Source organism: Coenobita brevimanus, chromosome 61 (assembly GCF_032717465.1).
Source record: "Coenobita brevimanus isolate Jiangsu-jjx chromosome 61, ASM3271746v2, whole genome shotgun sequence".
In the NCBI taxonomy this organism is placed as follows: domain Eukaryota; kingdom Metazoa; phylum Arthropoda; class Malacostraca; order Decapoda; family Coenobitidae; genus Coenobita; species Coenobita brevimanus.
Genome location: NC_137014.1, coordinates 35,840,906 through 35,859,827, shown reverse-complemented (window position 1 = coordinate 35,859,827; position 18,922 = coordinate 35,840,906). Strand labels below are relative to the sequence as shown.

Below are 18,922 nucleotides of genomic sequence, written 5' to 3'. Positions count from 1 at the left end.
TCCCCCCTCAGTATGCTTCTCATTTTATTTCTTCCTCTCTGTCTCTTTTTGCATTCATTTTTTTTTACCCCGTCCTCATTCCATGCTTTTTCACTGTATTCTCTCGATATCTTCTTGTCTCCTCTCCCTCCCCCTCCCTCACACACATACACACACTAGGAACTTTGTGCAATATTTAGTTTTGTAGGAAATAAAAGTTCTAAGAAATTTTCCCGTGTCTCTGCACCCACTCACCAACCTAAACGTTAAGTAAAATTAAAGGAATAACGCCTTCAGGGGAAAGTACTGTGCTTGTCCACAGAAAGGCTCTGCGATCTCCTGTGGAGACCTTCGTACTCGGTGCGTTTTGTAGATTTATATTCATCTGTCAGTCTAACTGTCTGTCTATACCTCCCTGGGGTAGGGGGATCCCTTGGGTAGAGGGGAAGTTGAATACTACCCCCCTATTCCCTGTGTATCGCAAGAGGCGACTTATGGACGATGGGCCTGGGAATCCTACTGCCTAGTGGAACAATAAACATTTCATCTCAATAAAGTTATATAATCCATAGACAGTTGACATTGTTGACGTCCATCAAAAAGCTTCTGAGCATTCATTGATTGATACTGATTTGTAATATGTACGTGGGCTTCTTGTTAATGTTAATTGAAAAACAGTATTCTCATAAAGATTATCAGAAGTAAAAAAATTTCCAGGTCCCTAAATGAAGACTGACTATTTGTAACAGACGAGTTATCATATACAGAGCTCACATAATAGAGATGATGAATATTTTTTTTCTTCTAGAAGGAACATATAGTGCTCAACTATGTCAATAAATAACCATCTGCTAATATCTTCTTATGGATATAGTAATAATTCTTGTGAAAATGATGACTTTAGATATTTTTAAAGGATTATTATAACAGCAGGATATAAGGGCATGGGCGGATATAAATGTTTTCATGTCTGTCCTCTTTGTTTTCGAACGTAATATTTGCTACTGTGGGCATTTAAGATGATAAATCGCCGCAGTGTTTTATATTTGGCATGTAATTGGCACAAGAGTAATGTTTTCGAAGTATAATTCGAGAAAATGAAGCTGATCGTCCACCACGTCATAAGAGAAGGTCGGCTTTTCTCCTGAAAATTTATTTCTATTGGTTTTACTTTAAAATTTATTGCCTTAATATACTCACATGCAGGCCAGCTTATATACTTTAGCATCGTGCTGTAAGTAGATACCAGAGCTATTAATTTTTACATTTTTTTTTCGTAGCATGTAATTCCCTGCAGTTTGCTAGTTATGTTTTTTGTTTGTATCAGATTTATAAGTCAGCGTTTCCCTAACAATTTTTGTTTTTCCCATAACGTGGTGTCCATATAAAGAAGATTAGTCATTGTTTTGTGTGGCTAGTTGTTGTAAGATGGGTCATGTGACAACAACCATTTCAACTGACCTACCTTAATTTCCTGGGAACAATAGAAATCTTTGAAACACTAACCCACTATTATAATATTCACCTGCATTGGACTGCGGTTTTTAGGAGGTATTTCGTGAAGGAAATATGAAATTATGCCCCAGATTGCAGGAGATTGATGCCATTAGGCCTATACTGTATATAAAGTTGCTGTAAAATTGGGTGTCATTGTATAGAAATGGGGTAAATTTATAGAACATTGGATTTGTGGATTTCCCAAATTCTAACAGCTTATGTGTAAGTAACTGTACATTTCTGTTGCAGGTTAATATATAAGCTAGCATAATCTAACCTGTCTGGATATTGAGGCAAAAAGAACATCCCCCATGTAGGATGTGAATGATAATTAGCACAAACATTCTAAGGAAAGTGACGTCAGGTTAAGGGAAGTTTATAGAAAATATATATTTTTTATTTTTGGACAGTTATCATTCTCACTTTTTTGTTTGAGTGTATTTTATGATATTGTCAGATTTCATGGGGGATGTTCTCTATCAAATTTCCTTTGGAAATGCTTCTTTATGGTTGCATTTTAATCATGTGCTGCAAGTTTTTTTCCTTCAGCCTGCAGCCTTTGCCCTATAATGTCTCAAAAGGTATGAGGTCTGATGGTGGTTCCTTTGTCGTGCCTGAAACCTCTCGATCTTTTGCAAAAGTATACCTTAAATGAGCTGATCACAGAACTGCTATTGCCATCATTTAATTTTTTTTTTTTTTAAGCCATCTGCTGTGGTTGCATGATCTGAACCAGCCCGAACCCCATGGCTGACTGAGTGCACTGTTTCAAAATCTCTCTGATGATTGTGCTCACATTCCTCATGAAATGATTCAATTTTTTTTTTGTAACAGCACAACCAAACTGTTTTTTTTTCTCATCGTCACAATGTTTTGCCGAGTAAGGAGGTGGCTTAGGCTGGTGCACTTTGTGCTGACATCAGGAGGAAAGCACCAGTGGTACTGCAGTGTAATCACAACTTCTTGGCCAAGGCAAAAAACCAAAAGTGCAGATTTGTTGCTAGCAGCCATGAAGGAGTTGGTTGATGAAGCCAAACCTTCTCCCTGAGGTAAATGGCTTTTAGGAATTGGTTTAGTAGCAGTCCTAGATGGTTAATATAATTGGGGAGGGGGTCTTAGGGGGAATAGATCCCCCCTCCGGCAATAGTTTTTTTTTTTCCATTGATTTTGACACTCATAAATTTTGCAAGTTCTTCTGTTTGCCATGCTTCCTCCACCAAAATCCCACTTTCCCATGGTTCTTCATTATTGACAGAAGGGGGAGAACTTAAAAACAAGGCATTTGCAACAGAAATTAATCGCATTGTTTATAAAGGCTCCAGTGTGCTTCCATGCATTGACCTTGGTCACCTAATGCCTGCTCTTCACACTGCTCAGTCTCTTGCAGCCTCCCTATTCAGTCCTTTATCCCTGAGGTTGCACTGTGTGACCTCGTCCCAGATCTTTGTCAGTCTGCCTTTCGCAACCCTACTTCCGACGTTCACATTTCTCGCATTCCTCACCCAGTTGTAAGACCATAGGTACCGAAATTGCACTAGCATGAAAGCACCTAGATGTAGCCTGTAGTATAGTGTAGTAATGGGTGACTGGGTAGGACACTAGAGGGTGTACCATGCCCATTTGGCCTTGAACCTTTTATTCAGCTTAGAAGAGGCTTTCTGGCCTCAGAGTCAGAGTGGCCTGGTATTACTGTACTTGTATGTTGTGAAAATTTGTATCTATGCATTTAATGTTAATGTTCTCAGTTCCTATACCCAGGTACTGTACAGTCTTTTTGTTTTCAGCTAAAATGTGAGGCCCTTAATGAAGAATAACCTAATTCCCATAGAATGTCTTCAAACTGTGATAGTGGTGAGTTACACAAAAAAATGTTACCTGATTGGATATAATTAACCTGACATTAGATTTGTATTACTGTTCTAGCATTGTTTAATCATTACTGATCCATATATCTAGAGCCATATTTCTGTGTATGATACCCTTACCTTTCCTTTAGTGTTAGGGTAATTGGAGTTGTTTCATTATATTAGAAGTGTCATGGAGTACAAGATGTTTAAATCAGTTACCACAGTAAGTAAATAGATATTGATTTATTGCTTCAGATTCTCACAGCACTGAAAGAGAGGAGTTGCTGTCAGGCCTTTTAGCAGCTGTACAAGGATGCCAGGTAATCATTTTCCCAATTCTGTATGCTGTTTGTAGATAGATGAAGTTTGTCCTGTACCGTACCATTGGAATATTATTAGTAGATTAGTTGACTCAATATAGACTTTGAACAGTAACCTACTTATTACAGCTGTGGTATTAGAATTACAGCATGCAGAAAAAATACACCATTTAGTTACTGGAAAAAAAAAAAAACATAATCCTTTGAAACCATAGGGCAGTTGTATGCAGGCTTACTCAAAAGGCTAAATGGGAAAGACAGGTGTTCACAATAATATACTCTTGAATACACAATACTACAACCAAGAAGAGATTAAGTCTTGAAGAGAATGGATGATATTTCAGTTCAGTCAGCTGACAACTTGTAGAACAGTACTTATATTGAATTGTCAGCTATGTGACTGAAAAGCCTCCAGTAAATTCTTGGGGGGTCAGACCCATGTAAGAATGTCACTCTGATTGAGGTACTCATACCACTAGTTCACTAGGTACCAGAGTTAATTGTTTCATCTGTATATCGGGTGGAACATCCCCACATATCTGTGTTATGACTGTAGACATGGCTGTTTGAATGAATCAGGTAAGATTTGGTGGGCGGGCTGAACTGGCGACTGAATCTGATGAGCGAGTGGCGGGATTATGCGACCGCCTGGAGGCTACCCTCTCACATGGGCTCAAGCCACGCTCTCCCGGACGGGGGTTAGCGGCTATCAAGTGAGTTGGTCCTTATAGCATATTCCAAGCTTTGCGTGTGTACTTCCAGTAAAACAGCTGCTGAGCTTTTCACTTACTATTATCAAATAAGTATATGCCATAATGAAGTAATATTGGTTATCCATTTTTTTTATGTCTTATGGTTATTGCTCCAGTTTATAGTACAGTATTTAACTTACTGTTGAATTATTGTGAAATATGACTGTTTTGTTTTCAGGCAGATGACTGGCCGTGTAACCTCTGGGCTGAGTCTCAGTCTCAGTCTCCCGGGTGCAGATGCTGAGACTCCTGGTAAGAGTTTTTTGTGTAAAAGCAGCCACCTTTATTTATATATTTTTTTAATGCAGTACATATGGTATTACCCAGTAATCCTTAAGGGATTAGAGAGAAAGTATATTACCCATATATTCCCTGCATATGACTTTGCAGGCTTGCAGTATTGCCAGGCATCTCAAATGATGATCTTTAAATTTATCTCTGTTGTTCAGTTTGCTAAGGAACAAGTTTTGTTGGCTGGAGCTTGAAAAAGTTCATCACAATGAGTTGTAATGTAGGGAAAGAAGTGCCCTTTTGTGATGAATTTTGATGTGGTGACCCATTTTAGAAGGTTTGTTTTCACCTGACAGATGGGACCACTCTCACAGTTTGAATACTAAGTTATTGTTGTTTAAAATTTGATGACTCTTAGTAATGAGGTAAGAATGAATTTCCTTGGTTACTGGATGAATCATCCCTTGTGTATGGCTACTATATATCTTTCTATTGCCAGACGCCACAGTCCTGTAAGGGGCGGCCATTTGACTTCGAGTTATTTGTTTTACGGGGAGGGGCACTAACCTTCCACCAACCCACTTGTTGACACGTAGGGAGCTCGTATGGTTTGGTTATATGGTTACCACCCAGCGTTGTAAATGGTTTCTTGGCTTACAGGAAACCATTTGGCATGTCATTCAGTGTAAAGCCACCTGAAAAAGAAAGAAAAGCAATAGGAAGTGACAGGAAAGATGGGAGAAAGAGGAAGAGAGGAGGACAGGCACAGAAAAAGAATGATAAAGGCTAAAGAAGAAGTAGGCAGCACTACATCAAGTGAGTGGATGATGGTTGCCACCACCTACCACCTACTGACTGAAAAGGATTAGGGATCTTTTTCAGGTTTGTCAGACCTTCAGACCTCTTGTATTTTGGAAGTAGATTTCTGTTTCATGTGTTGCCAATCAAATTGAAGAGTCTTGATTTAGATCTCCTATTTCCATGCAGATGTGGGAAACTTATGATGATGGGTATGGTGTCATATTGCCTTTTTTTTTTCTTTTTTAGCATTTGGAACATGTGAGAAGTAGGGGAGAGATTATAGTGAGAAAAGAAAGAAAATACATATCAAGAAGGTTATAAAAGAGTAGGAAAGCAAGGAGAAAATATGAGAAGATGAGGAAACAACTAGAGACCACATAAAGTTGTAAGAATTTTGGTACAGTAGTTGAAGGCATAGGAAGGTTTAGGATTAGAATGTTTTTGTAACTACTTAAAATGGATGAATTTACTAATGGTAGGATAAAGAACAGATTTTGTATAGTTCTGGCAAAAGCACAACATTTTTTGTGATTGAGGGATTGATTGGTGGTGGTAGCTACCTTTGAAAATCCATGCCTTTGTTATTAACAGCAATAGAGAAAGTTTGATTAAACCAATATGTTTCCCCATGAGTCTGATGCTAAGAAGATCGGATGTATGCTGCCATTTGTACTCAGTGTGTAGGTCTGAGTATTATTATTGTAGCATGACATTATTTTGACTCTTTAACATTGTTACATTATTCTGTTTTATCTGCAACAGTTTTTCCGTCAGCATACCCATTCAGAATTGAAAATTTTGTTCTCATTTTCAGTGTTGTGGTGGTATGTACGAGAGCTGCTAACGAGACATGAGTATGAAAGGTTTCTCGTACTACGTTGTGTCTCTACTGACCTGGGTCGAGGGCGTGCCTGGCTACGTTCCCTCCTCAATGAACATGCACTCGAACGATACATGCATGTTAGTAAAGTACCACCATTCCTTCTTTCATTTTTTTTTTTTTTTTTTTAAGCACTTTGTATATTGACTAGATAGTCCATTCCCAGAAGCACAGCAATATTTCTCTGTGCTGCACACCATCAGGTCACTACTAGCATTAATACTCACTGATTACTGAGTACTGTACATGCTAGGGCTATCTCATTCAGGACTGGTGTAGTGGTAGCAGTTACATCGGGTGTTCGTAGGACATGTCGGTGGGCCATGCAGAAAATTAGTCTGTTATAATAATATTCACTTTATCAAACTACCCTTCCCTAGCCTGGGGTTGGATTCACCCTTTTGAACCTGTACTGTTTTGTTGGTTCATTGTTCATTGACTTAGTTTTATATTGTATTTGTCATTCTTAATTATGCCTGCAGTATCTCCATTTTGTTTTCCTCGTATTCTTTAACCCCTTAACCGCAGGGCGTCACTTTCGTGACGCTTGGGAGCAAGGGATCATACCGCGGGGCGTCGCTTTTGTGATTCTGTGTTATTTTGAATTCACCCGGGCTTCCAAGTGGGGGCTTGTATCATCTATCAGTACTGCCAATGTCCAACACTAGTCAGCACTCCTAATCTCATCTGTACTCCCATCCATTGTTGACAATTTAGCCATTTCTCCCCGTTCTTGACTCCCCTCCCTACCCCCCCTCCATTACCCTATCCTCTCGCCTGCCCGGCCGTGCTGCGCTAAGTAAATCTTCCCTGGAATTTTTCACTGATTTCATCCATTGAAATAAGCCCTATGTCCTATTCTTATACCAAATAATATATACAAGAAAGAAATAAGGTAAGTGAGAGTGCCATTCACCTGGAATTGGCTAATTATCACCTGACAACACCTCACATGCACTCGTTCGCTAATTTTCGCTGTTTTTTCCCCTTGAAATATGCCGTATAATCTATTTTCGTAATAAATATACACATAAGGAGGGAAGGGAGAAGCCTAAGTGATATTTACATTCACCTGGAACTACCTAATTTATAATGTATTGTCTAGATTTCCTGCCAGTCATTTCAGTGCTAGACATAGCTGTTTCAAGAGCTAACATTGGTAGCTCTGAATATCCCCTAAGTAGGCCTCCACCCCGGCCCTCCGTTATCAGTTTACTCTCATCTTCCGAAGTGAGGGTATGTATGTTTCTTCTTGCTGACTTCAAGGATTTTTTCACCCCCATGCAAAGGGCCCTGTGACCTTTACCCCCTACTAAACCTCGTGTGGAAAGAGGTAAAGGGCTGACAATTGATAAAAGAGTGACTACGATCTTTCTATTGAGTAAAACAGTGCAAGTGGAATTGTAAATAATGTGTAAATAATGTGTAAACAGCAAGTGAAAGTAATGAATGTAAATATACGTGAACAATGGAAAATAGTTTTATAAGTTACTTCAAGTGACAGTGCATAACGCAGTGTAAATAAAATAGAAATGTAAATAACGTAAATAAAATAGAGAACGTAAATAGAAATGTAAATGAGTAGTATTATAAGAATACGAGTATATACCCTAGGAGTAATGAAAGTGAAAGTTGCACTCTAGCATGTCTGAATGCTATGAGTTATGAGAGTGAAGATGAAAGTGACATTCACTCTCAGTGCTAGTATACAGGACGAGAAAGTGAATGCTACGTAGTTTACTGAAAGAAATTGAATCCCTACAGTGACAATAAACTAATACTACTGGAGGAAACTTATGGATAAAGACTGTAGATATATATAAGTGTTATATAGTAATAGAAATATAAAGTGTGAGGGGTTTTATGAATAATAAATAACAGAGTACCAAGAGCGAACTAGTGCCAGTGTGACGATCAGACGCGCTCGTAATTTCCATTGCTTTCACAGTGTTTTTTTTTTTTAGTATGGATCCCAAACTACTTGAAAATTGTAGAATAGTGTTTATAGTGTTTGTATCTGGCTGTGGTAATCATATTACGGGTTGTCGGGAAGTGTAAAGTGGAGACTTCATTACCCTACTTCAGAGGTCTCCACAAGTCCTACAGTAACCGACGAAGGCTCAACAATCATTCCAGGAGAAAGCTGAAGGTATGTGCCATAAGCATATGTAATTTTATTATTCTAGGACTAATAACTGATTTTTGGCAAATATTTTTTGAGAGTCTGTCGGAGCCCAAATAACCCCACGGGACACGCAAGTCATTGGTAAACAAGCCCGCGGTGTAGGGGTTAATCCCTGTGAAAGAAAAACTGGAACAAAGGAGAGACATCCAGCTTCTTGGGAGAAGATTGTTGAACAAATTTAGTGCTGGACTGGCAAGGAAAGAAAAAAGTAGTAGTTAGAGAACAAGAGAGATCTGTAAGGACTTAGTAGCTTTAAGGCATCTGTAGGGGAGTTGCTGAAAAAGAGAAATGCATCAGTGAAATTGAACAAACTCAAGAAACAGCTACAGTTTTCTTTTTTTTTTTTTTTTTTTTTTTTTTTTTCAATAAGAAAGTAGACCTCAGTTGTTTCCATCTTTATTTGTGTGTTAATGCAGTGAAGTTTACTTATTTTTTTGCCTGTGTTTACCAGATTTTTTTTCTTTTGTTTAGTCAGACACTAGTACTGTAATTTAGTTTGTATCAGCTATCAGCAGAATGTAGTGTTTAAAAAGTTGAAAATTTTTATATAGTGGTGTTAAGATTTTCCATACTGAAATACATACATAAGTGTGAAATATGATTATATTTGTTGTGTGTTCCATACGATGTATACTGTATTTGTAATATTTGCTTTGTTGTGATACAGATAATAGGATGTGAAGAAGGGCTTCTGCAACAATACTATGAGCCCTGGGCACTTTTGAGAGACCAGGAACGGGCAGCCATGTTACCAAACCTTGCTGCAGGTAAATTATGATTGCCATGTTATTTCTGTGTTGTTGCTGCTTTGATGCCTTTATTTTTGTGCATTTCTCACCATCCACTCACACAATGTAGTGCTGCTCATGGGTGAGTGCTCTTTCCTCTCTTTCTTCCATTGTTCTTCTTCTGTCTGTTTCCTTCATTCTTTCCTCTTCCTTCTGCCTGTGGGTGACTACACTAAGTGACAAGCCAAATGGTTTCCTGTACATCAGGAAACCATTTACTATGCTGGGTGGTAACCATATACCCAGATTATGGTGCCTGGTGGTTTAGTGGGCTGTTACGGCACTCCAATCAGATTGAGCCTGTACAGGTTTCTATCCAACGGGTGGTTGGGGTTTACTGCACATGTAATGCCATTCAGGGATGAGTGAGGCTGGTCACTCTCATCTTAAATGTCAAGACCAACTTGTCTACCCCCGGGCTCCTACGCTCCTCGTGGGGCAACACAGGATTAGATGATGTATGTATGTATGTAATACGTCTTGACAAATATGCTCCGGTGAAACTAACAAATGTATTTGAGGATAATAGTTCACAAACATTACAGGCCCATATTATATAATTAGGGTCACAGTTCACCCTCACTTCCTCCACCAGATCATATACTGTATCTCCCTGCCTTCTCTCTTCTCCCCTCCTGCCAGGTGTAAGTTTTGATTACATTTCTGCTGTACAGTACTGCCCTAGCAGTAATTATAAAATTATCATATACTGTAGTACTATCACCTCATTGCTAATGGCTACAAGTTGATTAATTTAAGACTTTGTAACTGTACAGTCTTTGTAGCACAGGTATACAGTCTTAATTTTGCTTTTGCATATGCTTGCAAGTTGAAGCTGTGTATGAGTCTCTGTTTTGTGCTGTCTTTTGTTTATTCTTAAGCACCACAGTCCTTTCCCAACATGTTCACTATAGAATGAAATATTTTAGCATTGAACTGGCTTATCAACATATAAGTCTTATCACAGTGATAGTATTGTCTGATCTGTACACACTGGATAAGTAACAGCCCACTTCAAGTGGTATCTTCACTTTGTGCATTATAGGACTGGACTCCATACTTTTTGCCATCAACATTGACAACCCTGAGCTGAATGGTCCTTGTGAAGGTGAAGGTTGTAGTACGAGGATCCCTGCTGCCCCGCCCCCTGTGCCAGAGCCAGAAGCACACATTGCCACACCAGCAGCTGATGTCACACCCCCTGGTCAGTAATAGTATCATATGCTAGAGGATACGTGTTTGACATTAAGTAGCTGTTGTGCTTGTGGTTGGGCATTTTCGCTGGTGTTGTTGTTGTGGCTCTACTCTCATTTGAATGTGGACCTAGTGGACTGAAGGCTGAAGTTGCCCTTCTGCAGGCTACCATTCTCCTTTGGGGATATGGGGACATTATTAGCAAGCAGTGGAACTGTCTAGTTGTATTGGTGCCACTGCTTGAAGTCATTCCTCTCCAGCATTCTTGTAGACAGTTAGGCATGTGAGATGGAGTCAGGATTATGAGAGCTTGAATGATTTGTCAGTCAGTGCTTGGCCCATTTCATTGGGTATGCTTTTTATAGTTCTCCTGTATTCCTACTTTCACTTCCCTTGTTTTCTGCATCCTATGCCACCCCATCTTAAGGTGGTAAGAAGTCAGGATGATAATGAAGAGCTGAGAGGAAGAATGGGACTTGAATACATTAGTTAACACTAATTGAGATGGTTTGGCCATGTGGACAGGATGGAGGATAACAGCTGGGTGTGAAGGATGAGAGGTGTGAATGTTGAGGGTAGGGTTGCAAGGAGCAGACTGTAAAAGATCTGGGGTGAGGTCATAGATTGTTACCTCAGGGATAAGGGACTGAAAAGAGAGGCTCCAAAGATTGAGCAGCATGGAGAGCTGCCATTAGGTTACCAAGGTTGGCACATGCAAGCTTGTTGGGGACATTATAAGTGAAATGAAATGAAAATGCGATTATTATGATGGTGATAGGAAAAAGGAGGTAAAAAAAATGATTGTATTGAAGAGATTATGAAGATAAAACATATTTGTGAATCCTGCAGTCTCTAAGGTAAAGCTTTTTTTTTTTTTTTTTTTTTTTTTTTTTTTTAAAGGCTTGCATGAAGGTTTATGAAGGCATGAATGAGGAGTAAGTGGCCAAATGGCCAATTTCACTGGGCAATTTCTTGATAGGTTCTTATTTTTGTGTTTTTCTTGTTTGTTGGTTCCACACACACCATTCACAGAGTAGTGGGAATTTGCATGATGATGATGATAATGGTCATTGCTTGATCCTAATTCTCTTTCATACAGCTGACCAGGCTGGCAGCAGTAAGAAACGTGAAGTTCGGAAGAAGAGGCGTAAAATCCCATCTCAATTGATCTCTTTCGACGACGACTACTCTCGGCCTGAGGAAGGTCAGCCAGACCCCTCCACCAGCTCTCCTCTCTACCACAGTGCCCCAACTACTTGTCTCAGCTCTCCCTCCCCTGCCACCCCAGCAACTGCCACTCCTTATGCCGATCGTCTTGAAAAGCTGGTCCACTTGCGAGAACTACAGCAAGCTAAAGAGGCACTTCGGAACTCCTGTCAAGCAGACAACTTTGAGAATAGTGGCAGTGCTAAGGAAACTCAGGTTACAAAGCCAGGCAGCTTTAGGAAAAACTTTTTTAAAGCTCAGGAGATGGGAAATTCTGGGGAAAAAATGAAGACAGAGGAATATGTAAGTCCCATTGATGATAACAGTGATGATTTAGATGGGAATCATGAATTTGATAAAAAATTTTATGATGATGAATCACTTGATGAACCAAGCTACCAACAGCTTTTTGAGAAAATTCTTCCCAGTGAACATGTAGTTGGAGCAATAGTAACTAAAGCCCACAACAGCCCACTGACCTCACCCACAACAACAGGCTCTCAGTCTATACCCCAGACTAAGCAGCAGAGACCAAACAGCCTGTATGATCAAGAAACTGGTTCATACAAGTCCAATCAGTCAAATCTTTCAGCAGACAGTATCCCATCAAGGTAAGCATTTGAACTTTAAGAAAACCAGTTATCAAGCAAGGTAATGCTGATGAAGGTTGACGTTATACAGTTGGTTTATATGAATAAAAACTGACTTAGGTGAGGCTGAGAATATTTCCACATAGCTGTTCTAGAATTACTCTTTGCATATGAGTTGTAGCAGTTGTGGTAATTTAACTTAGCATTTTAGATACTGTACTGTATAGTGATTGAATTTTTGGATACAAGGATGAACAAGGTGATTTTAGGAGTGGTACCGAAGTAAGTGTACATAGTTTTGGAACTAGTTTGCTGCATGTTGAGTTTTTGAGATGCGAAGCCATTGTAAGTTTTCAGTAAAGAACAGAACTGTTACAGGAGGAGGAGGAGTTGATAGGTAATAGAGGAATAGGTTGATAGCTGCAGAACACATCATTAGGTGAGAAAAGGAGGTTAGGATTATTTTATATAGCAACATGTAGAGCTTTAATCCTTCCTTGGCATCATTCTTTTTCAGTAGTGAAGGTGAAAGTGGTGCAGTGTTCACACCTCTTGGTGGGGGAGGTGGAGTGAGTCTTATTCCTATTAACTCCAGAGGCTTGGCAGGAGCAGGAGCAGTGGAGGCAGGCTCAGGAGTCTCGGATGATGATACATCAGTCAATAGCTACACACAGGTATGATGTACCATGTCAGAACTAGACCTAGTACAGTATTCTGTACAAAAAAAGCCTTTGTTCATTGTTATATTGCTTTCTGTTTTTTTTACTCTGTCTATATGTCTGTCTGTTTGTCTATCCATCTATGTATCTATCTGCTACTTACCTGCTACCTGTCTTTCTATCTGTCTGTCTGCTATCCATCTATATAGTACCTATATCTGTCCATCTATCTATCTCAGTAAAATATGAGTTGAGACCCTCCCAGCCAGAGAGGGACAAGAACCATCCATCAACAAACACATGCTTTTGTCTACAAACATGGCTCTGCTCCCATGCTTGTGAATTGTGGCTTGCCCTGGGTGGACCTGATTCACTCCTTCCAAACTCTGAGCCAGCAAAGGGCAGGAGTCATAATTTAGAAGCGTGGGAGTGGAGCTGTGCTTTGAGACAAAAATCTGCATATCACGATGGATGGTGCATGTCCCTCTCTGGTTGGGAGGGTGTAATGTGCTCGGAGTTGCATAATTTTTGCAGTGTTTGGTATTCATGTTTAATTTAATTTCAGATCAGTAGAGCTGCATATCTGATTTTATTGAATGAATTGGTCCATATACAAATAATGATACTGTTAATCACCTTATTATGTGCTTCACTAATTTTCATTGTTGGTTCTGAGATGAACAGTTGTGCACCTATTCTTTTGATTTTTAGGATGTGGATGAAACAGGCGGTGGACGAGAGGGAGGCAGTACCACCAGCCCCACCTCTCTCACATCTACCATCCCCAGCTCTTCCTCAGGAGAGACTACACTCACCATGGGTAAGAAAGGGATGAAAAGAGGGAGTTTGAGTGTAATGTTAGAAGAGTAAGATTATGTGTATGGAAGACAAAAGTGAACCAGTATAGTAATGGGATGAAGAAAGAGGCAGAGGAATGATGTGAGAGAGCTTGTGGGAACAAAGGAAGCTGGAAGGAACACAAGAGACAAAGGAAAAGCGTTGATACAAGAGTTAGATGGTGGAAGAGGCAGACTATGTAGATAAAAAAAGAGACTGCTGTACAGGAAAGCTGTCAAGTGAACTTGAGGAGTTGCAGTGCATTGGATAACTTTTACATATTGAGACAGATGGGAATGTACTGTATGGCTTTGTAGCAGGGGGCAAGCAAACTGTTGTCTTTTTCATATACTGTGGCTTTATATATAGCCACCAACATCTATACATATCACAAGAGAGATGGTGGGTAAGTAACTGCCTAAGTGGCAGGACACATTAGGGCTGAAGAAAACAAACCATTTATTGGGGTTTTGTAGGTGGTTTGTTTGACGTTGGGAATGGGGTTCCTAGTCTGTGTTTAGAGTTAGATGGATTAAAAATAAAGTCAAGGATAGAATGTGTTTTTTAAGGGAGGTTAATAGTATGCATACAGGTGGTGGGAGGATTCTGGTGGCTTCAGTGGTGTTTGAATGAATGTCTGGTTTAGTACACTGGGAATGCTTTTGATAATTTTCCCACATTTGTGTCCTCTCATTCCTTGTTTTCTGGAACCTACCTCACCCCATCCATTGATTTAAAAAAAAATTGATAATACAGAAGTGAAAAACTTTACTGCTACCTTGCTCGTAACCCTCCTGTTTTCGCATCAGATGAGCTAAGGAGTGCTGTGCTGGAATTAAGCCGAGCACGAGACCAGGCAGAAGCGCGGAAAGCAGAGGTTTCAGCAGCACTGGCACGGGAGATGGAAACCTCATCAAGCCTGCGAGCAGAGACGGCTCATCTTCGCTCCTCACACTCTGAAGCGCTAGAGAAGATGGCACAGCGTAACACCACACTGACCAGGTTGGGGATGGGTTGGAAGTGAGACTATGATAAACTTGTTGTTGGACTGGATAAAAAGGAACGGAAATGTGGTTAGGACCATTGAGGAGTACTGTTAGTCCTCCTCTGATGTGGATTTCTTAACTGTTGTTGCTTTTATACAGGCAGTTTTATGTGTCACTTTCTTTCCCCATTCCCACCTTCCAGCATAGCAAATATGCATATATGGCCTTTATATGACATGCATCTACTGTATCGATCTATCTATCTGTCAGTCATTCTTTCTTCCTGTTACCAGATGCCTTAACCCCTTTGTGGGCTGCAGACCTCATGTGAGGCACAGTGAAGGTATGTATGGACCATGCTGCAAGCCTCATACGAGATACAATTTACATTGTATAAAATGACTTGGGGAGGTAAACTACTTAAAAACAATCAGCCTGGCAGGGGTTATCTTGTAATGGGTGGCCACAAACAAATTTCCTCCATGTCACCCTGTCCTCTGCCACTAGTCTGCCCTCTCTCCACCTTACGTTCCACTCTGTCATATATCTTTCCACTCCATCCCTCCATTTTATCCATGGTCTCCCCCTCCTTTCCCCCATTTTCACAGTCACTCTTTTAGTCAGTCCCATTCTCCATCGTCTCCATTGCCATACCATCCGATAGTATTTCTCTTAACCCCTAAAGGCCGATGCCACACGATCGTAGTTTTGTGTAATTTGACACGCCAGCCTATCCCACACGATCGATAAAGACACACAAAAAACTGGGGGAGGGTAACTCCGCCCCTTTTGTGACGTATATGGGATCAGACCAATGAGAGCTAGAGTGTGTGGGGTGGGTTTTTTTTTTTTTTTTTTTTTTTTTTTTTTTTTTTACGTGTCCGACTCCGGGCAAAGGCTCAGGGCCTATTTCTTGGAGGCAGTCACCTATCCCAAGGCCCAGTAGTCCTCCTACACCTCCACATGTCACCACTTCGGTGCTAACACCCACCGTCCATACTGAATACATGCTAGGGCTGTCTCATACAGGACTGGTGTACTGGTATTAGCGGGGGTACTTTTACGACATGTCGGCGGGTCATCTGGTAGATCAGGAAAGTCTGCTTTTTAGGAAATTCAAATCCTTAAACTGTCCCCTGCCCCAGCCAGGATTCGATCCTGGGTCCATTAGGACTGCAGGCCGCCTCCTAAGGTGGGGGAGAAGGAACCCCCGCCACCACCACTGTCACTTTACCTCCCTCAGCCCCTTTGCATCATCTCCACAATATCCCCTCCCAACCAACTATACCCCAACATACCCCCAAACAACGGTGTGTGCATAACAACCCTTCTCCCCCCTCCTTCCTCCCTCCTTCCTTCTCCTCTATCCCTCCATCATCTTCCCCCCTCCAGCCGCACACACTCCACCTCCACTTTTCGCCTGGCTTGTTTTGTTGCTATGGGCTTAACCAGACTGACAGTTCATGCCTAGGGAACACTTCACATTGACATTAGTTATGTATATATAATTATTTACCGTGAATAATGCATTTTCTGTACATTTTCTATTTTCGGCCATGGAGGATTGGTAACTTTTTTCCATCTTTGACGGGCGATTGTGCGATAACTATTTGGTCAGTCTGGCTGAAACATACATTTTCAGATGTGTAAATTCAGTCTCTTGAAAAGTGGAAGAAAAATTTTTACCTTGGTGAAAGTAAAAAAATCGACCCTGTTTCGCGGCTGGAGGGGCAGACCTGCGGAGCAAATTGTGTACTTTAGGGGTTAACACTTTCAGTCACTTCTGCATCAACACAAAGCTTCTTGAATTCTTCATTTGTCTGTGTCTCTCTCAAATTCTGGCATACATGTATGAAAATTGAAGTCTTCAGTAAATCTCCTAGTCTTATAATACAGAACAAATGTGGTCATTTTGGAAGGAGCAAGGGATGAATGTATTGATATAGGTGACAATATAGAGAAAATTTGTTTCTTATTTTTCATATGTCCAGTTCTTAATTTTAAAAAATAAGTTAGAGTCAGAGGTGAAGGCAGTTGTACTTTTTTTTTTTTTTTTATGAGAGTTTGACCCATTTCAATGGGTATGCAGGCTTCCTTTCATGCTTTGTATTCCTTTATTTTTTAAAATCTATTTATCGTGTGAATTATGTTACTTCCGCCCATAGAGATTTATGGTATATCACTAGAATATAGGATCAAACTGTACTGTAGGGTGAAAAGTAACATATATTTTTTCTCTGCATGTATTTACACATTATTTTTTGTTGTTGTTACCTATTTGTATTTGGATCATTAGTCACGTTTGCTGCCATAATTCACAAAATGTTTTCAGTTTATTATATTGCTTTATGATATTTCAAGAATAATCTAATCTATTTTAAAAATGACACTATGTTTCCTCGTAAGGAATCTCCATATTAGGGTTGGTCATGTACAGCTGATGTTTTCTGTGGACTGGAAGCTAAACCAAGTCCCAAAATCAGCTAATTACTTTCCAACAACTGCTGGAAGCTGTTGAAAAAAAGGAATTTGATCAGCGTAATAAAATTTTAACAGCAGGAGAGTTCCAACTTGGCCTTTTACCCAGTGAACTGACACTTAGAACAGTCACTGAGTGACTACTTGTGGCAGAATGATTCCTACCTAAGAGTGATGATTGTGTGGCTAATTACCAAGCTTGTACCCACATTTCACTCACACAATAATACTGTACTTCCTGGGGTCAGTGGTAGCCATCCAACTACTACCAGAAAGAAGAATAGTTTTGTATTATATATAGTTGAATACTTATTGATCAGTAAGCACAGATTCTCACATAGCTTTCCCAAATTACAGTTAAGCTGATACAAATAACAGTGCCTTGAAGTCAGATTCTTTTCAGGAGCTGGATACATGTGTATCAGATAAAGTAGCTCTTTGCTTTCATCTCCTTTAGATGTCAAATGATGAGAGCTTCTGCTATTTACCAGGTTAGTTAAATGTAATATAATTTTTATGATTCAATTCAGTCTCATCTTAAATGTTCAGTCTCATCTTAAATGTCAGGACCAACTTGCCTTGCCCTGGGCTTCTGTGCCCCTAATGGGGCAGTGTAGGATTGGATGATGGATGGATGGATGGTAATTTTTAACAATTGTATTAACATGTATGTTTTGTTGTCCCAATATTTAGGGGGTATGGTGTGTTGTAAAGAATTTCAACCTTTTGCAGAGAGAATGAGTTATTGCGCCACCAACTGAAGAAGTATGTTGGTGCAGTACAAATGCTGAAGCGGGAAAACAGCCTGGTGGAGGGTGCATCACCTGCCACTGCAGGTGCCACTGGCACCATTCCCACTCTTCCTACCACAAAGCCAGAATACAGAGACTACCATCATGAGGCAGCTGCATACCAATCCAAACTCATACAGGTGCACATCATTGTGTTCATCTTCATTTTGTCTCCTTCACCTGATCCTTCTTGCATCATTACAAGTTTTCATCATCATCATCCATCATTGTCATCATCCAGACCTCTCTAGGTTGGGGTGAGACAGGGTCCCTGAAGCAAGGGAAAAACCTTAAAATGAAAAACTAATCATAAGTTTCCCAATGGAATGAGCCATACTATTCAAGCCCCTGGAATCCTGACTCCTCCTCACAGGCATAAACATCCACACTTGCATGCTTCATACTACTCATCAACTGAAGTCAGTCTGACGAGTGTCACTTCCTTGGGAAATTACCACACTTTTTCTGTTATTCATCAGTTGTAATCAGTCTGATGACTGTTACATCCTTGGGAAATTACCACACGTTTTCTCCAGGTAATCATTCATTCCATTTTTACAGTCTTCCATTCATATTGCCAGACCTAAGGAATGTTAATTTTCCTTTTAGAGCTACAGTAGAAATGGTGAGATCTACTGTAGGCTCTTAGGTACCATGGTTATCTAGATCTTAGTTATCTGGATTGTCCTTTGTCTACATAAGTTTTGGTTGTCAGAACTCTCTTGTATAAGTTTTTGCATTATCATTATTATCATCATCACTGTGAGCCGTATGCATTTTTTTTATACATAAATATAAATGAAGAGATTTCCAGCAGTACTGTATTTATCCATTAGGTTAGTAAAAATTCATAGAATTTCATAATAATTTCCTCAGTATGCATTTGCATCATCCTGACCAT

The 18,922-nt window shown here is 40.0% G+C and overlaps 1 protein-coding gene across 1 annotated transcript in view; it reads left to right on the top strand.

The window, feature by feature from the left end:
• Positions 1–1,070: 1,070 nt before the first annotated feature.
• Positions 1,071–18,922, top strand: part of LOC145403639 (sorting nexin-29) — a 31,224-nt gene continuing 13,372 nt past the window's right edge. Inside the window, exons 1-13 of the mRNA XM_080275319.1 lie at positions 1,071–1,110; positions 3,261–3,327; positions 3,579–3,643; positions 4,223–4,356; positions 4,574–4,647; positions 6,242–6,387; positions 9,160–9,259; positions 10,326–10,484; positions 11,574–12,291; positions 12,788–12,944; positions 13,641–13,749; positions 14,576–14,768; positions 17,963–18,161. Of these exons, the coding sequence (XP_080131445.1) occupies positions 3,306–3,327; positions 3,579–3,643; positions 4,223–4,356; positions 4,574–4,647; positions 6,242–6,387; positions 9,160–9,259; positions 10,326–10,484; positions 11,574–12,291; positions 12,788–12,944; positions 13,641–13,749; positions 14,576–14,768; positions 17,963–18,161 (2,076 nt within the window). The 5' untranslated portion in view covers positions 1,071–1,110; positions 3,261–3,305. The remainder of the gene's footprint in view (positions 1,111–3,260; positions 3,328–3,578; positions 3,644–4,222; positions 4,357–4,573; positions 4,648–6,241; positions 6,388–9,159; positions 9,260–10,325; positions 10,485–11,573; positions 12,292–12,787; positions 12,945–13,640; positions 13,750–14,575; positions 14,769–17,962; positions 18,162–18,922) is intronic.